Source organism: Taeniopygia guttata, chromosome 9, assembly GCF_048771995.1.
Source record: "Taeniopygia guttata chromosome 9, bTaeGut7.mat, whole genome shotgun sequence".
Taxonomy (NCBI): domain Eukaryota; kingdom Metazoa; phylum Chordata; class Aves; order Passeriformes; family Estrildidae; genus Taeniopygia; species Taeniopygia guttata.
Window position 1 is genome coordinate 22,116,609 of NC_133034.1, and position 27,464 is coordinate 22,144,072.

At 39.5% G+C, this 27,464-nt stretch overlaps 2 protein-coding genes across 11 annotated transcripts in view; one reads left to right on the forward strand and one right to left on the reverse strand.

Moving 5' to 3' along the window:
* Nucleotides 1-404: 404 nt before the first annotated feature.
* PRKCI (protein kinase C iota) lies at nt 405-27,069 on the reverse strand. 3 transcript variants are annotated; one of them, XM_012575737.5, is made up of 18 exons: nt 26,929-27,069; nt 19,678-19,799; nt 15,232-15,321; nt 13,835-13,885; nt 12,482-12,567; nt 11,327-11,467; nt 10,480-10,534; nt 9,932-9,990; nt 9,287-9,463; nt 8,468-8,565; nt 7,617-7,703; nt 6,885-7,020; nt 6,357-6,444; nt 5,311-5,436; nt 5,128-5,207; nt 4,076-4,165; nt 3,651-3,766; nt 405-2,902 (listed from the first exon to the last, which is right to left on the reverse strand). In XM_012575737.5, the coding sequence occupies exons 1-18, from the start codon at nt 27,042-27,044 to the stop codon at nt 2,815-2,817; spliced, it is 1,806 nt and encodes a 601-aa protein (XP_012431191.2). In that variant the 5' UTR covers nt 27,045-27,069; the 3' UTR covers nt 405-2,814. The 3 variants fall into 3 exon arrangements, with proteins under 3 accessions (XP_012431191.2, XP_030136475.1, XP_072789695.1); XM_030280615.4 differs by lacking the exon at nt 26,929-27,069 and adding an exon at nt 25,528-26,306; XM_072933594.1 differs by lacking the exons at nt 12,482-12,567; nt 26,929-27,069.
* Nucleotides 27,007-27,464, forward strand: part of PHC3 (polyhomeotic homolog 3) — a 31,353-nt gene continuing 30,895 nt past the window's right edge. For all 8 annotated transcript variants that reach the window (XM_030280611.4, XM_030280612.4, XM_072933588.1 and 5 more), the window contains exon 1: nt 27,007-27,437. In XM_030280611.4, coding sequence (XP_030136471.4) covers nt 27,007-27,437 — 431 coding nt within the window. The remainder of the gene's footprint in view (nt 27,438-27,464) is intronic.

Here is a 27,464-nt window from a genome sequence, read left to right on the forward strand (position 1 = left end):
ACTCCAGCGCTGAAAGAGTCCTTGGATGAGCAGGCTAAAGTAGCATTTTGTATTTTCCTTTAAGATTTCTATCTCTGTGCAGAGGACGGATGCCTCGCTGCTTTGTCTCATCACTGGTGTTGGAAGGAAAGAACCTACAAGGATGGTGTTTTTCCAAAGGACTAGATGAGCATGAGGCTAGGGAATGATGCTGGAGCAGAACCTGCATTCTCAGACACATTTGGTAAATGCAGGGTGAGAAAGACATTTCTTGGGTTGCTGTGGCCCATCCCAGTGCAATTTTCTACCAGAAATGAAAAGATTAGAACAATATTCCCATGGGATATGGACAGTTTAAAAGGGTTAGATGATGATCCCAAGACCAGCATTTCACAGTATTTCTCTGAGATTTTAACACACAGAGGTCTAATATAAATGTTTTATTTAAAGTAAAAAGTGTGCACAAATAAAGGAAATGATTACACAACAACGTTCAAGACCGTATTCCACATGAAACAAGAAAATAGTAGTGACAATATTAACTAGCAGAGCACCCATAGGAATCCAACTCGTGTACAAAAAAGAGGTTACTCCACATAAATACATCATGCTTCTGATGCAGACACGTTCTCCAAAAAACAAAAGCTACTGCACTGGACTGTTTACACCCAATGTCCCTTCTGAATATTTATGACAGTTTCTGTATGCTTAACAATGAAAAAAAATAGTTAATATCATGGCACTTTGGAGAAAATTAAAGTTTAAAAATGGATTTACTGTAATTTAAGGTATTTGTCACTGCAAGATTCTTAATGGTTAGATATGTAAATAGAAAAAATACTTTTTCTATGACATTACACAAAAAATTAACTTTTGCTTTACTCTTCTGTGATGAATGGCAGAAATGTCATTTCTTACATAAAGCCATTTCCTTTAATACCTTGTAGGAAATTATGCCACTGTAGAGACAAGGCTTTTCTTGTTTGCTTTATTCCCTGGTTTAATATCAGTTATGCCCTGATGTCTAAACTGATCATGTGGGTACAGGAGTCAGAGGCTAAAAAATCACCATTTTCAAACTGCACATAGTGCAGTTCACTTGACCCTAATTGCTGTTTTGTAAAGAAAGGTTCAGTCTCATATTTTACATTTGAAAAGATGCAACTTTAATTTTAGGAAACCTGATTTTTAACAGTGTGGAGGTTCCACACTTCCCTGAAACTGAAGCCCATCAAACCACTTATCAGTTTTGGAAACTCAGCCCAATAACAAGGAGTTTCTTATTCACATTGCAAAGAAAAACAAGAACTAAATCTCATACCATGACACCAGTGTGGATTTGTGCAATCTCTCTGCTTGCAGCTGACATGGAAGTGAAAAGACATACACCAGAAAACTTGTGCTATGAAATTAGCGTTGCCATATGAGGATTTTCACAGAAAGACACTGGCCAAGCAAAAGTTTACTAAAAGCCTCAGATAATGCTTGCCAACTTGTGCTTACAGATTCTCAGATCTGCTTCCAGTGACACCTATCTTCTCTTACAGCTCTTACATAATACAGATTCCTTTCCTCAATGTCTCTTAATCCCTTTTCCCCAAAATAATAATAAAAAAGTGGTATGTTTGGCATTTCTTCAGCCCAACACATTCATAACTATTGCTTTAGCATTAAAAATAAGAATTATCTGTGCTGTATATTACACTGCTTACTAACATGAAATGTAAGAAACACATCTCTTAGTCCTAATCCTTAGACCCATTCTTTCAATTGCTTTCCTTGAGCCTGCTACCAACATTTCAGGTTTGGTTGTAAGTACAGATCACCATCCCTAAGGGCAGAAGTTAAGGGAGTCATTGTGGACAGCACCTATTTTATTCTAGATATGCTTTTTCCACTGGCAAAGTGGAACTCATTCTCAGCAGTGTGGCAGTAATATAAAAAAGGAACTGATGCCCTTTTCCAGGCTGGGCTGTACCGTGTGCACTTCTGATGCAGTTAAGACAGCAAGTATAAAAGCAATAAATAGCATGAGGTTCAGTATTAGCTGCCCATTACTGCTGAATTACTCTGTACAGATTTTAATTTCTCCAAAAGTTAACTGAATTTTTAATTAAACTGACACTTGATGCCATGTCCAACCCTTGCTGAAAGGTCCAGCCTAGGAAGGCACTCTTTGTATCAGTGTACAATTCCTAGTGTGAGTGCTGGAGCAAAGTCTACCAATTCTGATATGGAGTTAATAGTCTCCTTCATAGTAGGATCAATATTCTCCACGAAAGCAGCCAGGCTTGACCTATTCAGTGTAAATATCTGCTCTCCTTGCTGTCTTTTCAGTCTGAAGGGCATGAACAAAGCTCTAATTTCTATATGTAGAACAGGGAAATCAGATGTTCAGAGAGAAGAGATTTGGAACTACAGAAGTGGTGAGTTCTTACTCATCTTGCTGAAAAATCTGAAATCCTTGAAGGATATTTTACTACATTACCTGATGCAATTTGTTTTCGTTAAGCACTGAAAACCTTTCCTTGCTCAGAACACTATACTGGCAAACTATACAGTTGTTCAGTCAGGAGTCCCAGAGATCAGCTCCTGCACTAAAATTCAAATTTGGCAAAATTGTTAGAAAGTTCTAACGTTTTCAATCTGGCAGCTGAAGGTTCAGCATAACAACTATCCTGGACAACAATCAATACAAAAAGAAAATTCACACTAGGTGGTGGCAAGGGCAGGATGTTGAGTTACTCATTTTATGCAAGTGCATCCAAATGGAGAGATGTTTATCCATGCAGAAACAAATGGAGTAACAATTGGCACAGTTCAGAAATGGAGAATTCAGACACATTCCTCAGCTGACATCAAAAGAGGATTTATGTATTCAAAGCCTTCAAATTCAGACTGGTCAATCTTCTTCACAATATCACTATTAGGATTAAAAAACAATCATTAGTTGAGCAAAATTAAAAAGATAACATTAACTGATAGTCTGACTTAAAATTTAAACTGTTCAGTGGACTGCAATTGAGAAAATTTCCCTTCCCTCTTTTGTTCCTCTCTACCTTTACAGTTACCACTGGGGTTTTTTTAAGCCCAATAATGGTACCAAAACACAAAACCCCTCAAAAGCAGTGACTGGGCTTCACTCACTAACTCACAAAGCAGTCTGCAAGGTTTGCAGTTTCAAAACTTGCCCTAAACAGTCAGGTTTGTAAGGACCTGAAAACATTAGGATGTGATAGATACTGCACCTGCATCAGCAACTTTTCTAAACATAATTAGTACAGTCTGTATTTAGAAAGGGATGAGGAAGGAAGTTGGATTGCAGACCTGATTAAGGTGCATAGGTAACATTTAATATACACAGTTCATATTTATATACAATGTGAATGTTATATAAAACTCTATAAAAATTCCTAAAATGTGAACAGAAGCAGTTCAATCAAACTAGAAAGGTCCTTCCCTCCCCATCCCAAATCAGGTCCTCTCAAGAGTAAGGAACCACAAATCCACTACCAAAATCAAGCACATTTCATGCATTTATAAAGGCTTTTCAGCCAGGATAATCTCACCTGACTACTAACAATATAAATCACAGTAAAATTAAAAAAAAAAAAAAAAAAAAAAAAAAGCTTCTTCTCTTCTCTGAACTTCTTAAATGCTACATTACTTACTCATCATCTGGAGTGAGCTGCACAGGTTCATTGGTGAATTGGGAATCAAAGTTATCCAGACCAAATTCTCCAGATATATTTGGTTTAAATGGAGGCACCACTTGCTTTTGCTCCATCTAAGAATAAATGCACTTAGTCACACTGCGAATAAGTTACAACCTATTGAATTATTTTTAAACAAGACTGGAAATTACCATTAAGTTTATTTTTTATACTTTCTACAATCACTCTAATAATTGACTACATTTACTGTGTGTAAAAGGGAAAAAAGATTGTATATTTTAATCTTGGTACAATATAAATTAAGAGCTTAATGTTTCTGAGCTTAAGGTTCTCTCTTGGGCTCAAAACAACTTTGTCAAGCTCAAAACAACTTTGTCACTGTATGCAAAGAACCTCAGCCAAGGCAGGAGGCATCGACATACCAGATCCCAATCAACGTTACGGAAGAAGGGATGTCCCTGGATATCTGCAAATCCTGTCTGAGGATGGCAGCCCAAGCGTTCCTTTGGATCCTGTGCAAGGAAAATATTTCTAAATGAATGCCACAGCCTACACATGAATAAAATGTCAATGTTACAAATCCCGTGAGAAATGAAACACCAGAGTTACAAGGAACGCTGAAGAACTAAATTAGCATTATTTATTTTGGAAACTGCTCCAGTTTACCCCTTGAAATAGGGAGGAATATATGGAAGCCCTTAGCTGAATTTTATATAACTGATTATGCTGATTTTCTTCAATTTCATTCAGAACTGTTAAACATTCCATAGGTTTTAGAGCAGGCTTGGTTAGATTACTAATGAATTTCATTCTTTCCCCCCACCTTCCCTTGCTCTTCCCTGAACAGATTATGCCAGGAGACCATACTGGGGTAAGTAACTGCAGCTCCTGGTCCATACTGTGGAAAGAAGCTTATTTCAACAAGACAATTCCACTTCCAGGTACAAACATGCACACACTACCAGGGAGCTGTAACAGTGTGCTGTGAATGGTGTGACTTCCTTAGAATAATTTATCCAAATCTGGTTTCTCTTGTATCTCTTTCTTCCCACTCATGTAACACTCACTAAAAGCCAGCAAGTGCTTGGACTCATCATCCACTACCACACGTGCACCTTCTGGCACTCAGGCTAGAGAGCCCCCAACAAACAGTGAGCCTCTCCCTCATCCTGCCTCTGCATCTCCCTCCAGAAGTCATCAGAAGCTGTCCAAGTGATTTGCTAAGCTGCTTCTCTCAGAACCAAACTAAATTTGGTAAATTTGCTAAATTATCCAGGCTAAAGAAATCGCTTGGAGCATTTCTACGCCTTTCACTTTGGAATTTACTCATAATCCCAGCCTGAAAAACAGGAGCTTCAGATTTTAAGAGAAGTATCTAGAATAGGGCCCCTAGCCCCACTGAAATTTTGCTTTAGGCTCTCACCTTAATCTACCCTGTTTCTGTATATGGCAGATAAAGGACATCAGCTCTTACCTTGTTAAGGAAACTCTTTAGAACACCTGCTGCTTTCACTGAGAGGGATCGGGGAATTCGGATCTGTTTTTCCAAAATTACTGCAAGAAAACAAGTCTCCTATCAACCCTTGCATCTTTGGAGTTAGTTTAAAGGCTAAGCAGAGGCAAAGCACTGGAGTGTAGGAACACTCATGGTACTTACCTTGGAAGAGATAATCCTCTGTGTTCTGATCAGGGTTGTCGGAACTCCCGACAATGTCGAACGGCGACCGGCCTGCCATCATCTCAAACATCAGCACACCAAGGGCCCACCAGTCCACGCTGAAGCCTGGAATTCAGGAGAGGAAACACCAATGGATATATTGCACAACAAAATACCAACACCTCTGGGGCTAAAAACTGAGAAGAACAAATTCAAAAATATAAGTATTGCCAGTCTTTCCAATTAGCTGAATAAAGGAGAGATAACGACTACAGCAGACATTACGTGGATCATTATGTACACAACAGGAGGAAGTGCAAAGAGGTTGAAGGTTGGTGTTAAGCCCTTAACCAAGGTTTAGATAATATTTAAGCCTAGTCATTACTAACCAAAAGTGCATTATCCAGGGAGGGAGATAAGGCCAAGGAGGAACTGTGTGAGTCTTAATAGCAGCAAGTCAGTCATTCATGAAACAAAGCATATCTCCCCTACTATTCACTGCTAAAGGAAATCCCAGTAGCCAGGCTGGGGCTGATACAGTCTGGCTGGTCTAGAAAGCTTGTGATAAGCAGGAGTATCTGAAGCCAGCAGGAAAGAAACACTTCATTGAAATAAGATGGTAAATTAAAAAAAATATGTAAAGGGACATCTACTATCTATTCTTTTTGCAATGAATTTGTATCTAATCTATCATTGCTGCCAAACGTAAAGCTCCAAAACCAAACACAATTCCAGACTGCAAGTATATCATTAGTAGCATCTAAAACAGTTATAAACAATAATAAATTTGGAAGACTCAAGCTATTCTTCAAGACTGTTCAAAAGAATTTAGAATGTGCAATGCAGAGTATCTCATTTGCTTTGTGTGACATATTCTGCTCTCATTTACTTTTCCAGACAGGATGTGGAATCAAGACTGATCACGGAGATGGAGATTTTTTACTTTTTTACAGTCTAATGGTGTTTTTCACTTTCTACTGCTTAAACAACTTAAATGAGAAGAGGTAAGGTGAAGTTAGAAAGTAGCAACAAGAAATTCCATTTACCATAATCCTCTCCCCGGAGAATTTCAGGTGCAATATAGTTTGGAGTCCCACAGAATGTGCTGGTTGTGTCACCAGGCCTCAGACCCTCCTTTAGGAAAAGATGGGAAGAAAATACTTTACAGTTAACTGAAGATCCCCCACTCCTCTAAGAGCTTCACTCTGAATTAAGTCTTCAATAACCAGCATTATGGCAATTCCATGGCAAAGTCAAAGCCCTGCTCCAGGAGCAAGTGACTGATAATTTCAACTTCTTTTGAAATCACCTTTTCCTGACTATTTCAACCAACCCCTCCCAGACGAGTTGATCCAGGAGCTTTATGGAAACATAAACAGTACATGTACAAGTGTAACCTGTGCACTCTGACATTTGCCTTTTCCCCACATGTGGAAGTGAAATGAATATACATCCTGTGTGCACTGTGTACAAAGAGAGACCTTGAAATTTCACTTTTAAAGGGTCTGCATCTTTTAATTTATAACAATTTCTTAACTGTTGATTTTCCTGGATAGCAAGAAACTAGATCTTACCTTGCACATGCCATAATCTGTGAGTTTAATATGCCCTTCAGAATCTAGAAGCACATTATCCAGTTTTAAATCCCTGTAGATTATCCCTCGCTCATGTAAATAGTTCAGTGCTAGACTGATTTCAGCAGAATAAAACCTGGTGTAGAAAGAAATACTGATTACTCAAGAAATTGAAACCCAAAAGTATAATAACAGTCTTGATAGTATGATATTTTCTATACATAATCCCAAGTATTCTATTATTTTTTGACAGAGAAGTGGCAAATTGTTTATAATCATACAAATGTTTCAATGCACTTCAAAAATTGTCTTTAGTTAATGGTAATGGCTCCTGCAATCATCCCTTTTATCTCACCATCTGAGATTAAGCATATGCACCAAGAACTCAGCATTTGCCTGGACAGCTGGTAGTGGTTGTTGTACAAGAAACACATTGATATCATTAGACATAAAAAAAAAATACCACAAAACTGTTTTTCTAGAAAAAAAATAGCAGACTGAAGTCATACAGAATAATGCCAATGCAAACAACATCGAAATGCTTCCTATTACAGTTCCTTCTTGAAACAAAACCATGGTGGCTTGTAGCAGCAAAAGGAGGATGCAGTTTCACATTTCTTAAATCCTTAACATCTGGAGAGGATTTGCTGGCTCATCCCTCATAATCTCTGCACTGCTGCACTGTGTCAGAAAACCACTGTTTTGATGCAAGAAATCTGGAATGAGACACACCTGGCATGTTCCTCTGGCAGCTTCCTCTGCCTCTGCATATGGAACATCAGATCTCCTCCATTGACATACTCTATAACAAAGAACAACCTGGAACACACAGGGTTGTTACCAATGATTGTGTGCACGGCTGAAAGAGCTGTGAGACGTTACAGGTCTGTTACAGAACAATGCCCATCCCACTCCTCCCATCTCTGGCACCATGGCTGGTTTTACCATTTTCCCCTCGTTTGAATAAGTTCCCAAAGTTAAAAATCAAGTATACAACGTTTCTCTAGGTAATTCCTTCACTGCTAAAGGAATGTAATGTTCCCATATTCCTCATCCATTACAGGTACTGCTTGTCATTACTACATATATGACTGTATGGAGTCACATCAGTTTCTATTACTGTATAGAATAGAAAAATAATAATTTTCATCCCTATTACTTGGTTTTCCTTTTGAAAACTCACATTCTATTTTCTGAATCTTACTCACAGATTTGTCTTCAAAGAATCCAGGCAAGTTTGAGACAATTATTCCTCAGTTTTTGTACTTTTAATTTTCATCTCAAGCCTTTTTTTCCTTCCATTCTACATTCTCTTCTATCATAGATTCTCAATCCCTTTTTCCTACTAGCTGCACTTCTCCTCCTGTCCAGAATCTTTCCCACCACATCTACCAGTACTTTACATTTTCCCCATCTGAAAACCTCAGAGGCACATGGCACTTGGATCACAAAATACTACAAAGATTTACAAAACATTGACTTTGCTACTTAACGCTTTATGCTGTAAATTTAGGCCTTTGAGGTGCCTGATAGGATGAAATGTTTTTAATAAGACTACTTTATTATTAATTTATGATCTTTACCTGCTTTCTGTCTGGAAGCAAGAGTGCAGTCCGACCAGAAAGGGATGATTTGAGGCCTGTTCAAAGACGTGTTTCTCTGTCTGAACCCAATCAATATCCTATTTTTTGAAGAAAAGTGACATTCAGAAAAGGATTGTGGCACTTCTTAGGTCAAGTATTAATGACAATTAGCAGAAAGACATTCAAGGGCTTTGCTGTCCTTGTTTTACTTGCAAGAAATTAAATATTCTATAGTTCTGAAATGTGAAGCAATAGCTGATAGCATACTTTTTATTTCTTGAATGTCCTCTACTCTTAGCCTCACTGTGAAAGCACCTTGGGAATGAAAACACACTGATCTATAAAAGATAAACTGGTGAAGGGAAATGTAAAGTAGCACTAAGAAATGCAGAAGGAATCAATGGTAGATGGAGAAATAAATGCAAAAGCTCTTGGACAGCAAACTACAGACATTCCAATGTTTTCAGAGTAGTCTAAAGAAACACAAGGGAAATCTTCAGTAACAGGAAGTTTTTAGCAGTTTCATAATGTGATTTCTGGCATGTTTTCACTAATCACTGTGCAAAAATTGCTAAGATGGGGGTCTGATTTAACAAGCAATTAAAATACCATGGTGAGATTTCTGTGACAAAAACCCAGACTTGATGAAAATCCGACTCCACCTGGCCACCTGCCTTGTGAACCTCCTATGGAGCAGCACAAGAAGCCACATGTAGAATTCTCACTGAGTGCTGCAGCCCAGACCTGGCTCCCACCTCATGGGGGACCACTGGAGCTGTCTGGAAGAGCTGCCCATTTCACTGAGAACACCTTGCCCACCTCATCATCGTTGACGAGCTCTTTCTTCACCACCTTCATGGCATAAATGCGCTCCGTTTTCTTCAGTCGAACCAGCAGCACTTTGGCATAGCTGCCCCTTCCAATCACCCGCAGCAAATCAAAATCCTGCAGGCCCAGACTGGAGGAAGCTTTGCCACTTTCCCTAATGCTCATTGCCTGTGGATAAAGATGCACTGAAATGAAGAAGCAGCCTTGCCAGTGTCAGCAACTGCAAAAGTCAGCATTTCAAACAAGATTTCAAAATTAATATAAACAAGTAATTCAATTAACACTTGTTATCTTAAGACTGTACTGTCCTGGAAAGGAATGTGCTGGGAAACAAAAGAAGCAAAGGAGACTTGGCAGATAAACAAACCATTCTTGGGAGAATTTAGAACACTGTCTCAATCAAAGCACATCTCAACTCAAGGTCCAAAATAAAACAGCATGTAAGCCACACATGCACACATCTCAGGAGCAACCCAAATGTACCCTCTGTGCTAATTTTCAGTTTGTGGTAAATTAAACGACTAATTTCTTGAAATTGAGACATACAGGCTTTAAGATCTCTGCAGATCCTCATGGGTTCCTTCCAACTTCAGATACTCTGTGATTCTATGTACAGAGTTAGCTTGGATTTTTTACCTCTTTTTCTTCACCAACATGGTCCAGGCTCTCATGACTTGAGGGATTGTATGGTATCACTGGAGGTGCAGGAAAAATTAATTAGACTGATGCAACACAACAGGATTTTCTTCTGCCTTAAAATTTCCACAGTCAGAGAAACAGTTTAAATGCTTCTATTGCAAGTATTCAAAATGGATAGGTTGGCATTAGGACCATCACTCTGATTGCCATAAGAATAAACATGCTTGGCCACCACTCCAGCAGAAGCTCTGCTAATGCTGTTAAGAGTTTGGTTTTGGGTTTTTTAGCTTGATCACGGCATTTGAAGCACTCATCTTACTAAATGTAACTGACAGCATATATTCTTCTTTGTTTAGTCAAGTTTCTGAAATTGGTAAGACGTGGAAAACTGGAATTTTTATATTTAGACACCCCTTAGTATTAAGAAGCTGTCTTACTTTTCTTATTCTATGAAAAAGTAAAGAAGGGGTTTTAAAATAATTTGACTTCAAAGTCCACTTTTCAGCAACTCATAGTAATTTAAAGAAAAAAAAGATTGCTCTTACCTGTTTCTACATTATCAGAATGCACTGATGTTGGATCCATAGGCATTATTGGCTCCTGCAAACATAGATAGGATTTTGCAATAGACTGTCCAAGTGTCAGACACATTATTTTAGAGGCAATAAATGAAATTAAAGACCCCTGAGGAATATAATATAGCTATTTTTTAAATTCATTAGCCAACATAGTTACTAAAACATACATAATGAAATAAACAATCACATTCTTAATTTTCCCTATTTTCTGGAAGTCAAGACATAGAAAAACTCAAGTCCTTTAGCAGTATATATATTAAAGAAAGATTATATCAAAAGAATTCCCAAAATATAGACTTGAATCTGTCTGCTTCATTAAACCAGGAGCAGCAATAATCTCAGTTTTTCTTGGGACTTAAGAACTGAAGATGATTGAATTTCTTGGGAGAAAAGTCAAAATTTCTGCTTTTCATATTCCTTTGCTGTAAATAGGAACTCATCCAATAATCTATCAGATATTTAGAGAATTTACGCCACCTATCTAGTTTGAAGATGAAAATAGTGTGTACATATATACATGCTATGCAATGTCCTATGAAGGATGAGATAAACATCCCTTATATGCTTATATGTGACAAGGGAAATAGTGTCAGATGTGCAGATTAGACTCCTGTCTTGATAGAAGTTGCAATTTTGCTTGGTGAACCCCAAACTTTCTTGCAAAAGTCACGGTAACCATAAACTTTATGTTTCAACTACGATTATTTGCAGGCTGCAGTTTGAAAACCAACAATATAAAATGAGGGGGGGTTTATTTGTTTAATTGGGTGGTTGCTGCTTTTTTGAGACAATTTATCAGGTCAGTTTTACTTACTGGCTGTAGTGCGTGTCGGCCACACTCAGTGTTGACGAGTTTGTGACACTTCTTGTGAACGAGGAGTTTGCAGTTGATGCATTTGTAGCCCTGGCGCCCCAGGCCCCAAATCCGGTCAGTGCAGATGGCACAGTGAGCTCTCTGCAACCAGAAACCAACTAAATCATTAAAGAGCAAAACTGAAGAATAAAACTATCCAGCCACACGTGCATTAACCAAGCTCTTCTCCTCTTTTCTCTGTAGGTGAGTCCTTACAGGAAGGCAGGAGAGCTTCAACACCTTAAACAACCAGACAATGTGAGTGGGAAGGTCACCACTCGCTGAAGGACATTCACAAAACAACTCCAAAGAGCCACGAAAACAGGGTGCCCATGGAGGCAAGAGTGGAAACTGATTTAACTGTGATGCCTTGAAAGCCTTTAACCCAGATGAGGCCAAAAACAACAACAAAAAAGCTGAAGTTAGACATGAAGATGCTCAAGATGAAGTTTAGTGGAGAAGATCTCAAGCATTAAGCACACAATACACTAAGCTTAGAGAAGAAGGAAAGATTACTGAAGCTGTCAAGGGACCTGACTTACTCAAATATTTTGGGTTTGGTTTTGGCTGTTGCTGTTTTTAAACACAGCAGGGCCTTCTTGGTCCTTAGCTAATGATATTTGACCCTTGCTTCCTGAAAACATTTTGAATGGTTTGTTATTTTCAGTTGATTACATGGCACCAGAAACAGGCTGCCTGGAGAAACATCTCAGCTTTCTCCTTTAAAAGTCATGAAAGAAAAGTCTGTGCATCATAAGCAAGTTCAGACCATTTTACTCACAGAAGCTGAAAAACTGAGTATCTACTTTTAGCCATCTAATACATTCCAGTTTGCCCTCTGGGAAGATTTTAAGGGAACACAGGAGCTTTGACATTATGCTTTCAGACTATATGTAAATTTAATTGCAACCAATTTGTTTTGGTTTTTTCTATTTCAAGTTCCTGATGATTTAATATTGCTTAAGTTTCCCGAAGATACAGGATTGCCAGAAGCGTATAGACAAACAACAAAAACGAGAATAAAACTACCTGATAACTTTTCAAGGCAGTGGCATCATCATTATGAAAATCAGACATCCCTGTATCATGGCTTTAGGTACCAAACAAGAGTCTCACCCTGTTAAATCGTTTGGCTTGGAAAGTGTGACCATTTGCACAATAGAGCTTTCGCCACCGGCGGGCGCCTCGGCGATAAATGGACTCTAAGAGGAAAAACACAGGATTATATCCAGACAAATACAAACACAGAACTACATCATCTTCTCCTGGAGGCTTCTGTGCAGAGTAACTTGCAGAGAAAAATTTCACTCCTGCTTCTTACAGAAAGAGAGGAATGCTCCAAGTATCTCTTATTTTTTTTTTTTAAGTTTTGGAGAACATCTGAAGTAGAATATCCTGATCGACTTGAAGTTAATTCTGATTTTTCTGAAGTTAAAAGGAATACTGAGTGAAGAGAAGGTAAATTGTCCAAACAATACGAGCACTTGTATATTGTGCAAAGTATACACATACCTCAGCTCAACTTGGGGAGAAGCTGTGGCGAAGGGAAAGGGGGAAGGGAGGTGAATTGGGAGCGTGTCCTGATTTACAATTTACAAGCATGTCAAGATTACTTGATAAATCCTCCAGTGTTTTAAATCCACAGCTGCCATTGATTTTTTTGGGGTTTTTTTTCATTTTTTAACTATTACTTTATTTTTCATTATTTGAGGCATGTCAGAAACCTAAACTGAAAACTAAGATATGAGCTGTAAATCTCTTTCTGATGTAGTCTGCAATCTCATTTTTCAGATAACCAGCATCACCCATTCTGCCCAAGTTAACTTTTAAACATGCACATGTAGATTGGATTGGTCAGAGATTTGGACACCAAGCTGACAGACGCTTGTGTGCGTAACAGACACACCCTTTTTTACCAAACTTTAAGACTGGAGGGAAATAACCTCTTTAATGTCTAGAACATTAGTTAACACACTACAGGTTTTTGGAGAATCCTCCTGATAGCACCTAAACATCAATTTCAAATGAATTAACCACAAATCTGTAAATAGTGACACGACAAGTCATAATCACTGGTTACAAGCCTCTGCTCACAATTGTCAGCCAGCAATCTGGCAACTCCCCAAAAGACAGGAATAGGATAAAAATCTGTCATGAATGAAGAGGCAAAAGCAAGGAAAGCAGAGTGACATGGGTAGTTAACAGGAATGTGAAATGCTTATTAACAATGATTCAGAAGTGAAAAACATTAAGTTTAGCAAGATTTCCTATTCCTTGTAAATATTTGATTTTTACAGATTTGCATTATTAATATTCATAAGTGGGAGGATGTCCTGATTTACAATTTACAAGCATGTCAAGATTGCTTGACAAATAAGTGTGGGATGCCAAACCAAAGAACATCATAATCTGCTACAACAGGAAATCTGAACTGATTTTCTGCATTTCCTAGCTGAAATGCCTACTTACTATCTTCTCCTGGACAGGGCATGCCAGGCCGCTCTGGGACACAAGGAAATACTGCAAGAAAGACATTAACTTCTGATTAGTTTTCATTTCAGACAGAAAATAATTCTTTGGGTTAAATACAACACTTCTGAAAGGCATTCAACCATCTGGAGAACAGCATTGACTGCACTTCAACAAAACCTTCTTTAAGAACAGGTGAGCTGCAAATCACCACAAACCCCTTCTGCTGGGCATAGCAGTGACATACAGGAGAAATACACTCAAAACACAGAATAAATGAACCTATTTCTTAAAGGCAGTAACTAGAAAAAGTAATGATTTTGGCTTTTCATGTGGCAAATCTTCACAGTTAGTCAATATTTCCAAATACTATAAATGTTTTATATGACAGTGTCCTAACTGTTACAGAGGATGTTGACTATGTAAGGGTTTTTTCACAATTTATTTAGCTTCAGTAACACTACCCATCTTTTCCAATATATTTGGCTTCAGTAACCATCAGAGAGAAGTGTAAATGTGGACGGACAGACAGCCCTGGTACCAGTTTAATCAGAATCTTATCAAACACAAAAATTAATGGAGAAAGGGCAGATGAAAAATTTGATCTGCACAGAAAGAGTAAAATGTATCTACAAATGGATTATATTCTTCCCTTTTTTAAAACTCTGTGGGAAGATGGTAAGTTGTCTTTTCCTTTCAAATGGGTTTGGTGATAAATGAGATATTTTGCATCTTTTTAAGAGAAGGAGCCTGTTAATACTCTGTAGTGTAACACACCAACACTTAATAATGATGACTTTTCTGCTCTAACCCCCTGATAAAGCAAGATCAACCTTCTACTGATAAAATTTACAAATAGCTAGAAAAATACTCTGGAGAAGCTGCCAAAATAGGCATATAACCCTGAACAATAAAAATTGAGCAGCTATACATTAAACAGGGGCATGATATTATGAAGTTTAAAACTGAAGTACTTAATTTTAGAAAAGTCAAACTTTTCATTAATCTGCCATCACAAATGGAGCTCATTAACTTTTTCCCCTATGAGAGATGCTGCTCTAAAGCACTTATCCATAATCAACTTCAGGATAATGTATAAATCTAATAAATAAATAAATTGCACTTTATCACTTCTACCATTCACTGTCAGCATGTGTCTGAAGGCACTTGGGCTGAATGAATGAAGAAACAGAGTCTGCATTTCACGAATAAACCAACAGCAAAATATATTTTCTCCCTTAATTTAAAAAAGAAGAGCTAAAAGCACAGTGAATGCTCATCAGTCTCCCTTGGCTACAGGCCTGAGGGTGTGAAAGGCACAGGAAAGGAAGGTAAGAATTTCACTTATTCACAGGTACAAACAGGAGCAGCAGTAAATTTCAGTAAATTTCACCTACCATGGATCAGAAGCTCTGAATCCTTGTTTAGTTCATACAACCGAAAGGCCTCTTCTAACTCCAGCTGAGAGGAAACAGTACATGGATCTCCTGTGGAAAGAAAATAGCACAAAACTCAACCCAGTTAGTTCCATACCATTCAGTAGTTCCCTCACAGTTGGTTCCAGGATAATTATTGTAGAAAAAATCCAATATTCTCAAATGTGGTAGTATTTCAACACTGTTCAAAGAGTATATCTGAAAACAGTCATATTGAGGTCTTTCAGGGAAAATAAAAATATGGGATATTCCCAAGAGGCAAGCAGATCATAAAAGCAAAACATCATTGCTACAAGCATGGTTACACATATTTCAGTACAGGAGGTGCAGGCTATACTCCAGCACCTAAAATCTTTCTAAGATTACCTTTTATTTAATGGATTTTTAATTAAAACTGACTAAATTATATTTTCACTGCTGCTTCAGCATTGCCAAGACTTGCACCAGGAGCTCAAGTCTTTCTTCAAACCTCAATGGAAACTTTTGACAAATTACATAATTCAAATGCAACACCCTGTTTTTCTGATTTGTAACTACTACCTTCACACTCACACAACTATTTGAAATAAAATCTCTTAAAGAAAGGACACAAAGGCAGAAGAAAGGTAGGAGTTGGCTGGCTTTGTTTCTTTTTTTTTTAATAAAACAACCACAGTTTTGTTGACCATTTGTGATGGTGCAGACTAAATTACATGATGATAAAGTTTCTCAAACTTTTCTGTTTTCTCTGGTGTCTGATGCAGATTAGTAACATTATTAAAAAATTAGCTCCCTAAAAGAATAAGCCTTTTTCAAAATAATACTGTAACTGAAACATTTTAAAAACAATGTTGCATCTCCATCATCACTGCCCCAAAGAAAGAAAATACTTCTAGTTATTAGTTCAACTTATTTCCCTCCTCTTCATCTACACAAGATGTTCTGGTCAAGAACGTCTTGGGATTTATCTCTGCCTGCTTGTCCTCCAGCATGAGCAAAACTTTATTTTTAGCCCAAATCCCATACAGTAAGTCTGCCTTTCTATAGTCCTAATTTTTAACAGAAATATTACTTTCCATGACCTTAAGTGGGAAACTGCTTCTGGGTTACCAAACTGGAGGAAGGCAGAATCATTTCCATCCTGGCTAAACTGGATCCAGTCTGGAAGTTTTACTGCTTTGAGTCCTCAGTCAATACCACAGCCAGAAAGTTCACAAGCAACAGACCATTAACTATTCTCTTTGTGTTTTATACAGCAAGGCACCTAAATTAATACAGCCACTGCTAAAGCTTTTCAGCACAACCACACACCCAGCAGCAGGAGGTACTTCAACTCACCCCACAGAGGTTTTTGCAGAGAATTTGTTTTGTTTCTAATGTATCACAATGCCTTTGTTTCCAATGCATCTTCCCTGAGAACAGGAAGGACACGGACGTGCTGGAGCCAGCCCAGAGGAGGTCAGCGAGTTGATTAGAGGGATGGAACTCAGCTATGAGGAAAGGCTGGGACAGCTGGGGCTGTTCAGCCTGGAGCAGCTTTGGGGTGACCTAATTGTGGCCCTACACAACCTGAAGGAGCCAACACTTCAGCCAAGGAAGCTGAAGAGAGACTGTCTACAAGGGATGGAGTGACAAGGCAGGGGGAACAGCTTCACATGGACAGGGTTTAGATTGGATATTGGGAAAAAATTCTTCCCTGTGAGGGTGGTGAGGCCTTGGCACAGGGTGCCCACAGAAGCTCTGGCCATCCCATCTCTGGAGTGTCCAAGGCCAGGCTGGATGGGGCTCTGGGCAGCCTGGCACTGTGGAAGGTGCTCCTGCTCATGGCAGGGGATGGAATGAGATGATCTTTAAGGTCCTTCCAACCCAATTCTGTGGTTCTGTGCACTCTATGCTATTGCAAAAAATATAAATAATAAATGGTCCATTTTCAGTGTTCTGTCTTTATTGTTTCCTGCACATCAAAATCCCCCATATGAGTCCTGAAGCCAGCAGTCATTTTCCACCAAACCACTTCCCTGTAGAGCTGGACACCTGGACAGTGCCCACCCAAACTTACAGGGCAGGTGGGAGGAGAAGGAGCAATTGTATTTACTCAGACTCACTATGAGAATCAACAAACCAGTTTTTCTTCATTTGTTTCCGACACCTGTGCAAACAGTTCTGTGTTTCCTTTTGGCAGAAGCAAAAGAGGGTCTCAAGAATAAGCAAACTCAGAACAGAAGGTTTACAGACATCTCTCTCAACAGGCTTGAGTAGTACAAATTTGCAGTCAAAGACAGCTGGGATACATAGGAAAATATTTACTTTTGAATTATAAAGTGAGAAACAACAGACTGAAGACACACACAAGGCCAGTGTCCATCCCACAGGATGTTTCAGAAGGCAGAGTGAAGCTGAACTGACCATATATGGAAAAAATATAAATTTGTCTAAAATCAAATCAAGATAATTTTATTTTCCAGTTGTATCTGAAGATTTTGGAAATTACTCCACTCAATTAAATGATATCTTTGTGTGCCATTACCTCTATGAAATCAGAGTAGTTACACGTGAAGCCCTCATCCTGCAAAGGCATTTACTGTATGACAAATCAAAACCTCAGTGTCCAGGTAAATCCAGTTCAGTCAGGAAGCAGTGATGCCCCAGACCCCTTATCTTCTCTCAGACTATAAAACCCATGAGTAACAAGTACCAGCTACAGCATACACATTTCCTCATGCTACTGTTCAACAGTGAACTTCAGTTTTGGCAAAGAGGATGTGATACAGGAATTTTCCAGTAAAGCAAAACAGTTTTCTAGAAAGAATATCAACTGAAAACACTACAGAGTGGTGCTGAGAGAAGAGACAGGGAGCTTGGCAAGAAGCCATGTATTGTACATGCAAGAATTATTCACAATAAAGACATGAGGATTTGCTTTAAACACACTCCTCATTGGCAGATTAACTTTTTCTCCACTGACATTAAAATGTAAGTCAATTATTAAAGCAAACATGGATTGCTTATGAAAATCAAATCCTACACATGAAAATAATTCAGGCAAACCACAACCTTCCTTTTTTGATAAGCCTATCTCTAATTAAAGAGTAGAAATTGAGACAGAACAAACTGTGGCTTCAAGTAAATTATTGAATCAGTACAAAATGTTTATTAAAAAAAAATATGTATTTCCTCTTATGACTGACACTGCAAACTCCTCCCCTGCAGTGAGGAGACCATTATCTTCTTGATGATAAAACAACACAGCTAGTTCACTATAAAGTAAATGTTCTACTCCTAGTAGCTCTGCTGCACAGTTCAGTCATAAACACTGTTCATTTTACTGTGCTGCATCTGCCTGGTATAAATAACTTTGCAATGACGAGGAGAAAAGAAAACCCCACCTGCTCAGACTCCCAAGACCACATAATCTTCAACACACCTGCCTATATGGCACTGCCAAAAATCAACTTTGCTCCACATTTAGCTTTAGGCTGAATAAACTGGCAGTAGCCCAGTTTGAAACGGGAGGAAACAGTTCTATAAGCACCATTTATGCTGATGGCTGCATGCAAACACCAACCACAGCCAACAAATCACTGCACACTGCAGCCTTTTATGTACTGCATCAGCTAAAATAACTCCACAGCAATCTCATAATTCAGAGGGCTCTTCCTTGTAGCTGTAGCTCAAAACCTACATGTGGGATGAACTAATTCCCCTGAGAAAACAGAACCTACAAATAACCTTAAAAAGAATTACTTCTGTACACACACAGTTCAATGGATGACATCTGTTAACAGGGTGAGCCAGCTCTGGACTTTTTTATCCAAGGCAAACTTTAAGATGGATAATATAAGCACTAGAGACGAGTTCTCCATCAAGGTTGTCACTACACTTTGATGAAAAGTTACTACACATCATTAGTATTAGGAAGAAGTTTTATTATTAGCTATGTGTTAATAGACTTTAGGTTCCTAAAGTAACAGCTGATAATAACACCTGAGACATAATGTGTTTGGTTACACTTGCAACTCAACTATACATTAACTTATATCAATATTTTAGATAAAGACTGCAATTTGTATAGCTCAATGTCTGTTCAACTCTTTCAAAAATACAAGATATAAAGAGAATCTTCAGCAGTATAAAGGAGTACTTTCTGTTGCCTTCATAAGAAATCCTAACATTGAATTAACATCTTCATAGTCACTGAGGTCTTGTTGGATTTATAAAGTCCTTTATAAAGAGAGTAACCTACACACTAAGTAGAGTGAAACAAATATCTCTTCATTAAGCTCTACTTAAGAAGGTATTGGATAACTTATTTTTGGAGTCAGATTCTATGTTTTATAAGCTTATCTTATGATGGCAGAGAGAAAGGAAAAGATGAAAGGGACAGAAAAGCTGGGAAGCTGAGCAATGTGTGGATGAGCATTGATTTACCTTCCTCATCAATCCATTTCATGGTGAAAAGCTGCTCGTTGTCAAAGGAGCACATGTCTCGAACTTCACTGCACAGTCCCTCGAAGGAGATGGAAGGCTCAAAATAGGTTATCATGATGTCCCTGAGAAAGAGAAAAATAAACTTCAGAAACTATTCCACAGAGCATAACACTGATCATCACCTCTAACACCTTCCATACACCACTAATATTAACCCCATCCCTGATGCAGCTCCCTCCAAAATGCTAAAGTAAAATAAAGTACCGAAGTTTCCTTCTTATAGCAAAGTCAGGCTCCAAGTGATTTTTATTACTGACATTTAATTCTCCAGGTATCTGCTTCAGAAAAACTCGGATTTTACGCACAAGTAACTATGAAGTGAGTTGCAGCAGATATTAATCACATGGAGAAATTAGATCTCTTACATCAATGGAAACACAAGAAAGAAATGCTGCAAATGTTTGAATAATGTTCAAAACATATTTCTGATTTTACTTCCTCTTTAACAGTTATTAGTATCAAAATGCAAAACACATACATCTACTCCAACTAAATTTTGATTGTGTAGATGTTATGAAAAATTAATGACAAATACTAAACAGATTTCCTAGCAGATTTGGGAACATGTGTAAATATTCAAAGTCCCTTTAAAAAAAGAGTGGTGCTTCACACAATGAAGGGGAAAGCTGACAGAGAGCCATATACTTAGAATTGAAATGTACTGGTTTACTGTTATGCAGAATGGGTATTTCTGTGATAATTAAAAGTGAGTTAACCTGTTTTTTATATGTTAGCAAAAATGCTGGCCCACTGTTTTGGCTGGGCCTTAAAGGGGTACAGGTGAAGGGCTCAGACCCTTAAAAAAAGGAGTTGGGAGACACAGGGAGAGGAAGGAGGAAGAATGTTTACAACACACTCCTCAAACATAGTATAAAAGCTCCATGTTTGAGCTACCAGATTAATCTTCCCATAAAAACCTCACCCAGATGGGTGCCAGTGCCCAGGACTGTTTGGGGGAGCTAAAAAAAATAATTGAAGCAACAAAGTTTTCACCTGGTCAGAAATCCCATCAAGTTTCCTACCAGACTGAGGTGTACATATGCAGCAAGTTAAATATCTTTAAATCACCATGCACATGGGCAGATTGAGACCAATAAGGTGACTTAACATAAAATGCTGTGGTTATAGAACCAGAACAGTGCTCAGGAGGGGCAGAGAGCACACAAAAACCAAACTGCCTGCCTGAAGCTCCTCTGAAAGCAGCAGCAGGAATAAAATCAACTGGCAATTTCTAAGCACTGTGGAGGAACAGAGAGCCAGCTTCTGGATTTATGAACATCATCAGTCAGGTTAGGTTTATTTAGGGGACTGACTCCAGTAAATACAGCAGGTCTGTGCCCAGGATAAACACATCATCTCTTCAATAATCTGAATAAAGCAGTCAGAAAGCTGCTACGTGATCTGTAAGAGGAATTCCTCCAGTTCTTTCCACGTGAGACAAAATGCAAAACAAACTACTGGACCCTGGGATCTAGACACAGCACAGCCACTTACAGCAAATGAGGCTTTATTTGAAAGCCCCAGGCACATCCAGCCAACCCAGCAAACTCTTCTCTCAGACACAAAGTTCTCCCTTTTCATCTTCTACAGAAACACCAGCTGGGAATCCAATGCCAGCAAGGTGGATCTGACAGGATCTGACAGCATGTCACTGTCACAGACACACAGCAAGCCTGGATTAGCAGGCAAAGCCTTAACCTGTATTTCCTGTTTTTCTGGGAAGGAAATAAGACACTGCTTAGTTAGCAGCTCCACTAAGTTTACCACCCCTTCCTCGATTCACATTTTAGCACAGATATATTCATTGTGGAATGTTCTTAAACACAAAAGATTAGTTCTGAAGAGTGCTGAGAAAGTATTTATATAAATTTACATTGCAGGGTTTTCTGGGCTTGAACTAGCCAGTAGAGAGTTTATAAAATGACTACGACTGCCAGAAAAGCAGAAAGTTATAGACCACACTTTTTGAGACTAATCACTGATATTTCAGCAAAAACTGAAGATTAAATTATATATATATATTAGCAAACTATGTCCAGTACATTTTCAAATATGATGATTCAAGCTCACTTGTCTGAGCTTGAATCTATACAGATAGACTAGAGTAGCTTGAGTCTACAAAGCTAGACTTATCTGTACTGCAGCAAAAATGAAAAATCACAATGTTAAGAGGCACTAAACAGCCTTGGAATCTCTTCATATCCCTAAAGCAAAAGCTGGTACCAAATGAAAAAAAAAAATTAAAACTATCTTACTACTTGTTGGCACCTTTAAGTAGCAAACCAGTTTCCCTTCAGAAAAAAAGAAGAGTTTAATTATTTTGGAATTTAAGCATGTTCTCTAAATTACTACTCTCATATCTCAAGCAGGACATGTATCAAAGAGTTATCAAATAATTTGGAATACCTCTTCTGCTACAGCAGACAGTAATCCTTTCAGAGAACTCTAGCCAACAGCAATATTAAAAGAGAAAGATGATGTCAAGTATAAACAAGGTTCCACAAGCAATATCTACATAACACAGGAACTGAAAGATTACAGGTCTCCCTGCTGCTTTATTTTGCCATTTGAACTCCCCTGATGACCCTGACACTTCCTGCTGACACGGGTCTCACTTTCACAATGATTCTGCTGTCACACCTTTGTGTCTCCACACTTCTTGCCCCTAACACAGCACTGATGATGACTTTGTTTGGAAAAAGCTGCATTCACTCAAGTCAAGAAGCCAAACTCTATTGAGAAAAAATTTTGCATTTTAATTTAAAGTTAGTCAGCCAAATTAAGGGACAAAGGACAGTGAATACAGACCATAGCCTGCTGACTTGCATTAAAGATACAAAATGCTTTCTTTTACTGAGATGTGGGAAAAATTTTCTTGACAATTGGCCTTTCCTTGTAATGAAGATATACACTGCTTAGAATAAGCATGTTTGTCATAAAGCTATTCCAAGGTGAAATAAATATCTTTGTTTGTCCTCTCTTGGCACACACAGGAAATCAGATTAAAATCTGATTCAACACACCTTTTGCACCACCACATCTGGAGGTGCCAATGAACTCTTACTATGGAAGTGCTGGACTTTTTACAATTTGTTTTAGCACTACTGTAGTTAGTCTTAGTCAGGGACCTGTGAGTAGGACTCATGCAAATAAATATACAAGACAGAACTTGTCCTGAACTACTGCAAATGCTATCACTTATATCTTTCATAAATATTAATAAATATCATTTATTCATACTACTAGAAGGCCTGTCTGAGTCAATACCCTGCAAATATCCGAATCAGTAAAACATAAATCTTAGGAAGACTGAGAAAAGGCAAATGGTAAACCTAAACACAGGAGAGAACATACTTTAAATACATATAGAAGACTATATTGTCCACCTTTCCTGAGATCAAACAGCTTTCCTCACTTTCTTTTACAAATCACCCAAGAGTTGCAACGTCCTTAAAAAAAAAAAAAAAAAAAAGAACCATCCAATACAAAAACTCCAAAACCAGTGCCAACAGTTCACACAATTCAATATCTGTGCTTCATTTTTCACTCTGATCTTAAACTCCTGCGAGAGAACAAGCCTGTAAGAACAGACACTACTGCTTTAGACTTGTCCACCTGCAGCCTCATATATCCCATATGATGTATGGGGAAATGTACAGACACATTAAACATGTTACCTACATTTCCACACATGCATCACACACCTGGGCCAGTCATTAGGGCTTTTGAAAAGGTCTAATTAGAGCTCACTGCAATGAACCCCCACAGGGCTCCTGGGGAATTCTGTTGTGTGAGGGTAATTTCTGTACTGTGAGGTGCAGCCACTGCCATTCACAACCATTTAAAGTATTGCTTTCCCCTCTTCAAGTCTGTTTTTCTGGAAAAAATACATTGTCAGAAAGATAAACAAATATTTAAACAGCAAGAAGGGGGGGAAATATATTCACAGACTGAATCCAAAGTTTTCTTAAGCTGAATGCTCTCCAACAAAGAACTTGATTGTCAACAGACAACAGAAGATGCTGCATTGAAGAACTGATCAAAAGAAGTGCCCAAGATAAAGACAAATAAAAAGAAATTATGCAAGAATTCAAGAACCCTTAAGAAATTAATTCACTGGAAATCTTTATGGAGGTAAATTTTGATTTTACAATTAAAATTTATTTTCTCCTCACACTTTTCCCACTCATGTAACTAAATTACTTAAGTAATTAAAATTAAGAAAAGAAGCAGGTTTGCCATGTATTATGAGAGAACTGTCAAGAGTGTTCTTCATTTGAACCAAATCAAACTGAAGGCAAGCAAAGCATTGGTATCTACCCCTTTTTATTAAAAATCTAATCTACATTACAGCCTACACAGCTAAAACCAGCATAAAATCTATGTCAGGCACAGAAAGAATACATGCTAGCATGTATTCCAATTGTGACAGAAACATATTTATTGTAACAGAAACATATTTATTATAGCTGTTTGGTTTTTTAAATCAGCATGAATTCTACAGTATTCCTTGAGCATGAGCAGGGAATTATTCCTACCTGTTTCCTACTCCTGCAACAAAGGTATGAATGATGTAGCAACTTCTTGTACTGACCTGACAAAAAAGCATCTCCAGCAAATGAGGTAAGACAAAAGGCAAACTTTGAATATCATCACAGCACTGAAATGGTTGTAATTACAGATGCTGATCAGTGGGAGCTGCTATACTTTGTTACTGCATCAACAAAAATCTACCTTTGGAGTAACAAAATTAATTCCTAAAACCCCCTCAGGAACCTCTGTTACACACGCTGCACAGATCACAGCAACTCTTTAAAATATGTAACACTATTTTAAGAATTTTAAACAACCAATCCTATGTGGAAGATAAGCACTGTTTAACTGAAAGAAGGAAATATCTGGGAAAGCTCAACTTAATGCCCAGATTCCCAAGTCTCTGGGAATTCCCCGTCCCCTTATTCTCATGATCTGTGCTCATTTTTAGGAAAATTTTCCGTCCTGTTTGAACATATTTCATGAGTTTCAGATAAAGAAGTACCACTGCATGGTTCAATGAAACAAAGACTCTTCAAAGGGTCCTGTGTGAAGTCTTTGTCTTGGCTGAGAAAAGCAATTGGGCTCCTGGCCAGACCCAGCCAAGTTTTGGGGATTCAGGCTTGGCTCTTTGCCTCAGGCAAGTTTCCCGACTATCAGATTCCCAAACGTTTCAAGAACAAATCTGTGCTTCTAAGTGCTGGGTTGGGCTGGCCTGGTGTTTTTTTGTTTCTTTTTCTTTTTAACCAGAAATTCTTTTTGGAAGATGAAAAGACCTTCACAGCCAGACTTTCCCAATAACTTCCACAACCCACTCAAATGCTTCCATTAAAAGGAAATTAGGAGAGATTAACGTTTCTTGATTAACACTGTTTCCCATTAATTCCTCGATCCAGCTCTGAGACAGTGTATTAGAAGAACAGGGGAAAAGCTGCCCTTGGTATCAGCATTCAGTTCTCAGTCTCCAGGTCACTTCAGGGTTAAGTGCAGGTAAAATGTTTGGCTTTAATATCCACTTGATAGTGTAAGTTTGAGAAGGGGCTTGAGACTTTCTGTTGTAAGAAAGTGGAGAGAATTATTTGCTTATATCTCAAAATAAATCATGACTAAGGCATTCAGCTTGTTAGTTTGTTGGTATTCACAATGGTTAACCAACACCCTCTATGACTCAATGCCATTATTAAACTGATAACTGCATTAACAGATAAAAAGTCAATGGACAGCACTCAGACATTCCAGCGCCTGTGAAATTATTACCAGTGTCATGAGCCAGCATTCCTGCCCAATGTAGCAGATTTTCTTCCTCACTCCCACAACCCTGGGCTGCTTCCTCCCTGCGATAAAGCAAGAATCTATGTGATTGCATGTGGAAATGATCAAGATTAAAACTAACCCAGCAGAAGAAAAATAAATGGTTTTCACTCAGAAGAGTTTCCATTTTAGCTTGCTGTCTGACCAAATTAACACCTCTACCAGCTGATAGCCAGGGGCACCTTTGTTTCCTTAAGAAAAAGTGGATTAAAGGGACTGTGAAACAAAGAGCTCAGAATTTCACATACTTTGACAGTGTCTCACATGTCCTTTAAAGCCACAGACTGTGCCAGTCTCTACAGTGACTTCTACAGACTTCTGTCAAGAAAGGCCCCAAAGCAGACACAAGCCAGAAACCAAACACCGCAGCAAATACCAAATGCTCAGTGTAGTTTCTATACCTCTCCTTAAAATTACACAGCTAGAGACACTAAATACTGAAAATGTAATACACCTCCTCCTGTGCTTAACACATATAACTGGAAGGACGCTATCAAGAGCACCGTGCCCACTCTTAATCCAAAAATGCAAGCTACATTGTTTTCTGCTTAGATCACCTCCCCTCAAACTTAATGGCCCAGTGAACTGCTGGCAACCCTTGCACTGAAACTTATTAAGTCCTGTAACTGTTACTATTTAATAGTGGGATGTGAACCCAAGGCAGAACCTTTCGTTTGTATGTTATTGCTGGAGAGACACTGAATAAGGCCCACAAAATTCAGATTTCCATTTTGCAGACACTGAGTTGCTGTTTTTGTTTGTTTTTGTTTTGGTTTGGTTTGGTTTTTGTTTTGTTTTTGTTTTTAACAGCCGAAGCATAACTGACAGTAGATGCATCTGAGTTACCATTCACAGACTCCCCTGGGAATTGTTTGGTCCCTGGCAAACACCCTAAAACCCATGAAACAAATTTTCATACAAACATTCTCTTCCTTTAGTCCTGAACATCACTTAACATAGCAACACCAGGACCAAAGCTGGATCCCAAACATTCTGGCGTGTGTTATGTGGCAGCCAGGGTCTGGGGGTGAAGGGAAGCAGGGTGAGCAGGGCAGAGGCTGCTCAGGCACATCCTCGTTCACCGGGACGGCCACCCCCGGAGAAGGGAGGATGACTTCCCCCCTGAAGCCTGACACCAGCCCTGCACTTGACATCCACTTCAGCACGGCCGCTTAGTCGTGGAATATTTTTCTCCGCTCTTTCCCTCCTCCCCTAAAAATCAGGGACACCCAGGGCTTGAGCCAGGAGTATCCCCGGGAGTATCCCGGGTACCCCGAACACCCGCGGCGCCGCTTCGGACGCTCCTCTCCGCCCCGCCGTTCCCGGGGGCTCAGCGCCCGCACTCACCCCTTGTAGTAGGCTTTCACCCGGACCTGGTGGGCGCCGTCCCCGCCGAGGCTGCTCCCGAGGCCGCCCGGAGCCGACATGGTGCTCCCGGCGCCGCCGTCCCGCTGCGTCGGCATCGCCCCTCAGCCGGGCCGGGGCAGCCGCAGCTCGGAGCGGAGCGGGCCGGGGCGGCGGCTGCGCGACCCCCGCGCCTCCAGCGCGCCCCGCCCGCGCCGGGCGGCACCACGCAGCAGCGCGGGCGGGAGGGGACGGCGCAGAAGCGGTGCCGAGAGGGAGCGCGGAGCTGCGCCAGGCGGCGCGGGAGGGCAGCGCAGGATTTCCCCCGGCGAGGCGGAGCAGCCGCCCCGAGAGCGGCCGGCCGGCAGCTCCGCCGCCCCGGGATGCTGGCGGCAGTCCCGGGCGTGTCCCCCTGCGCTCTACATGGGCTCTCTCCGACGGGACTCCGCACCTGTGGAGCGGGATGCTCCACGCCGCATCGGAGGGGGGGCAGCGGCGCCGGCGGCACCCAGGTAACCGGCAGCCCCGTAGCGGAGCCG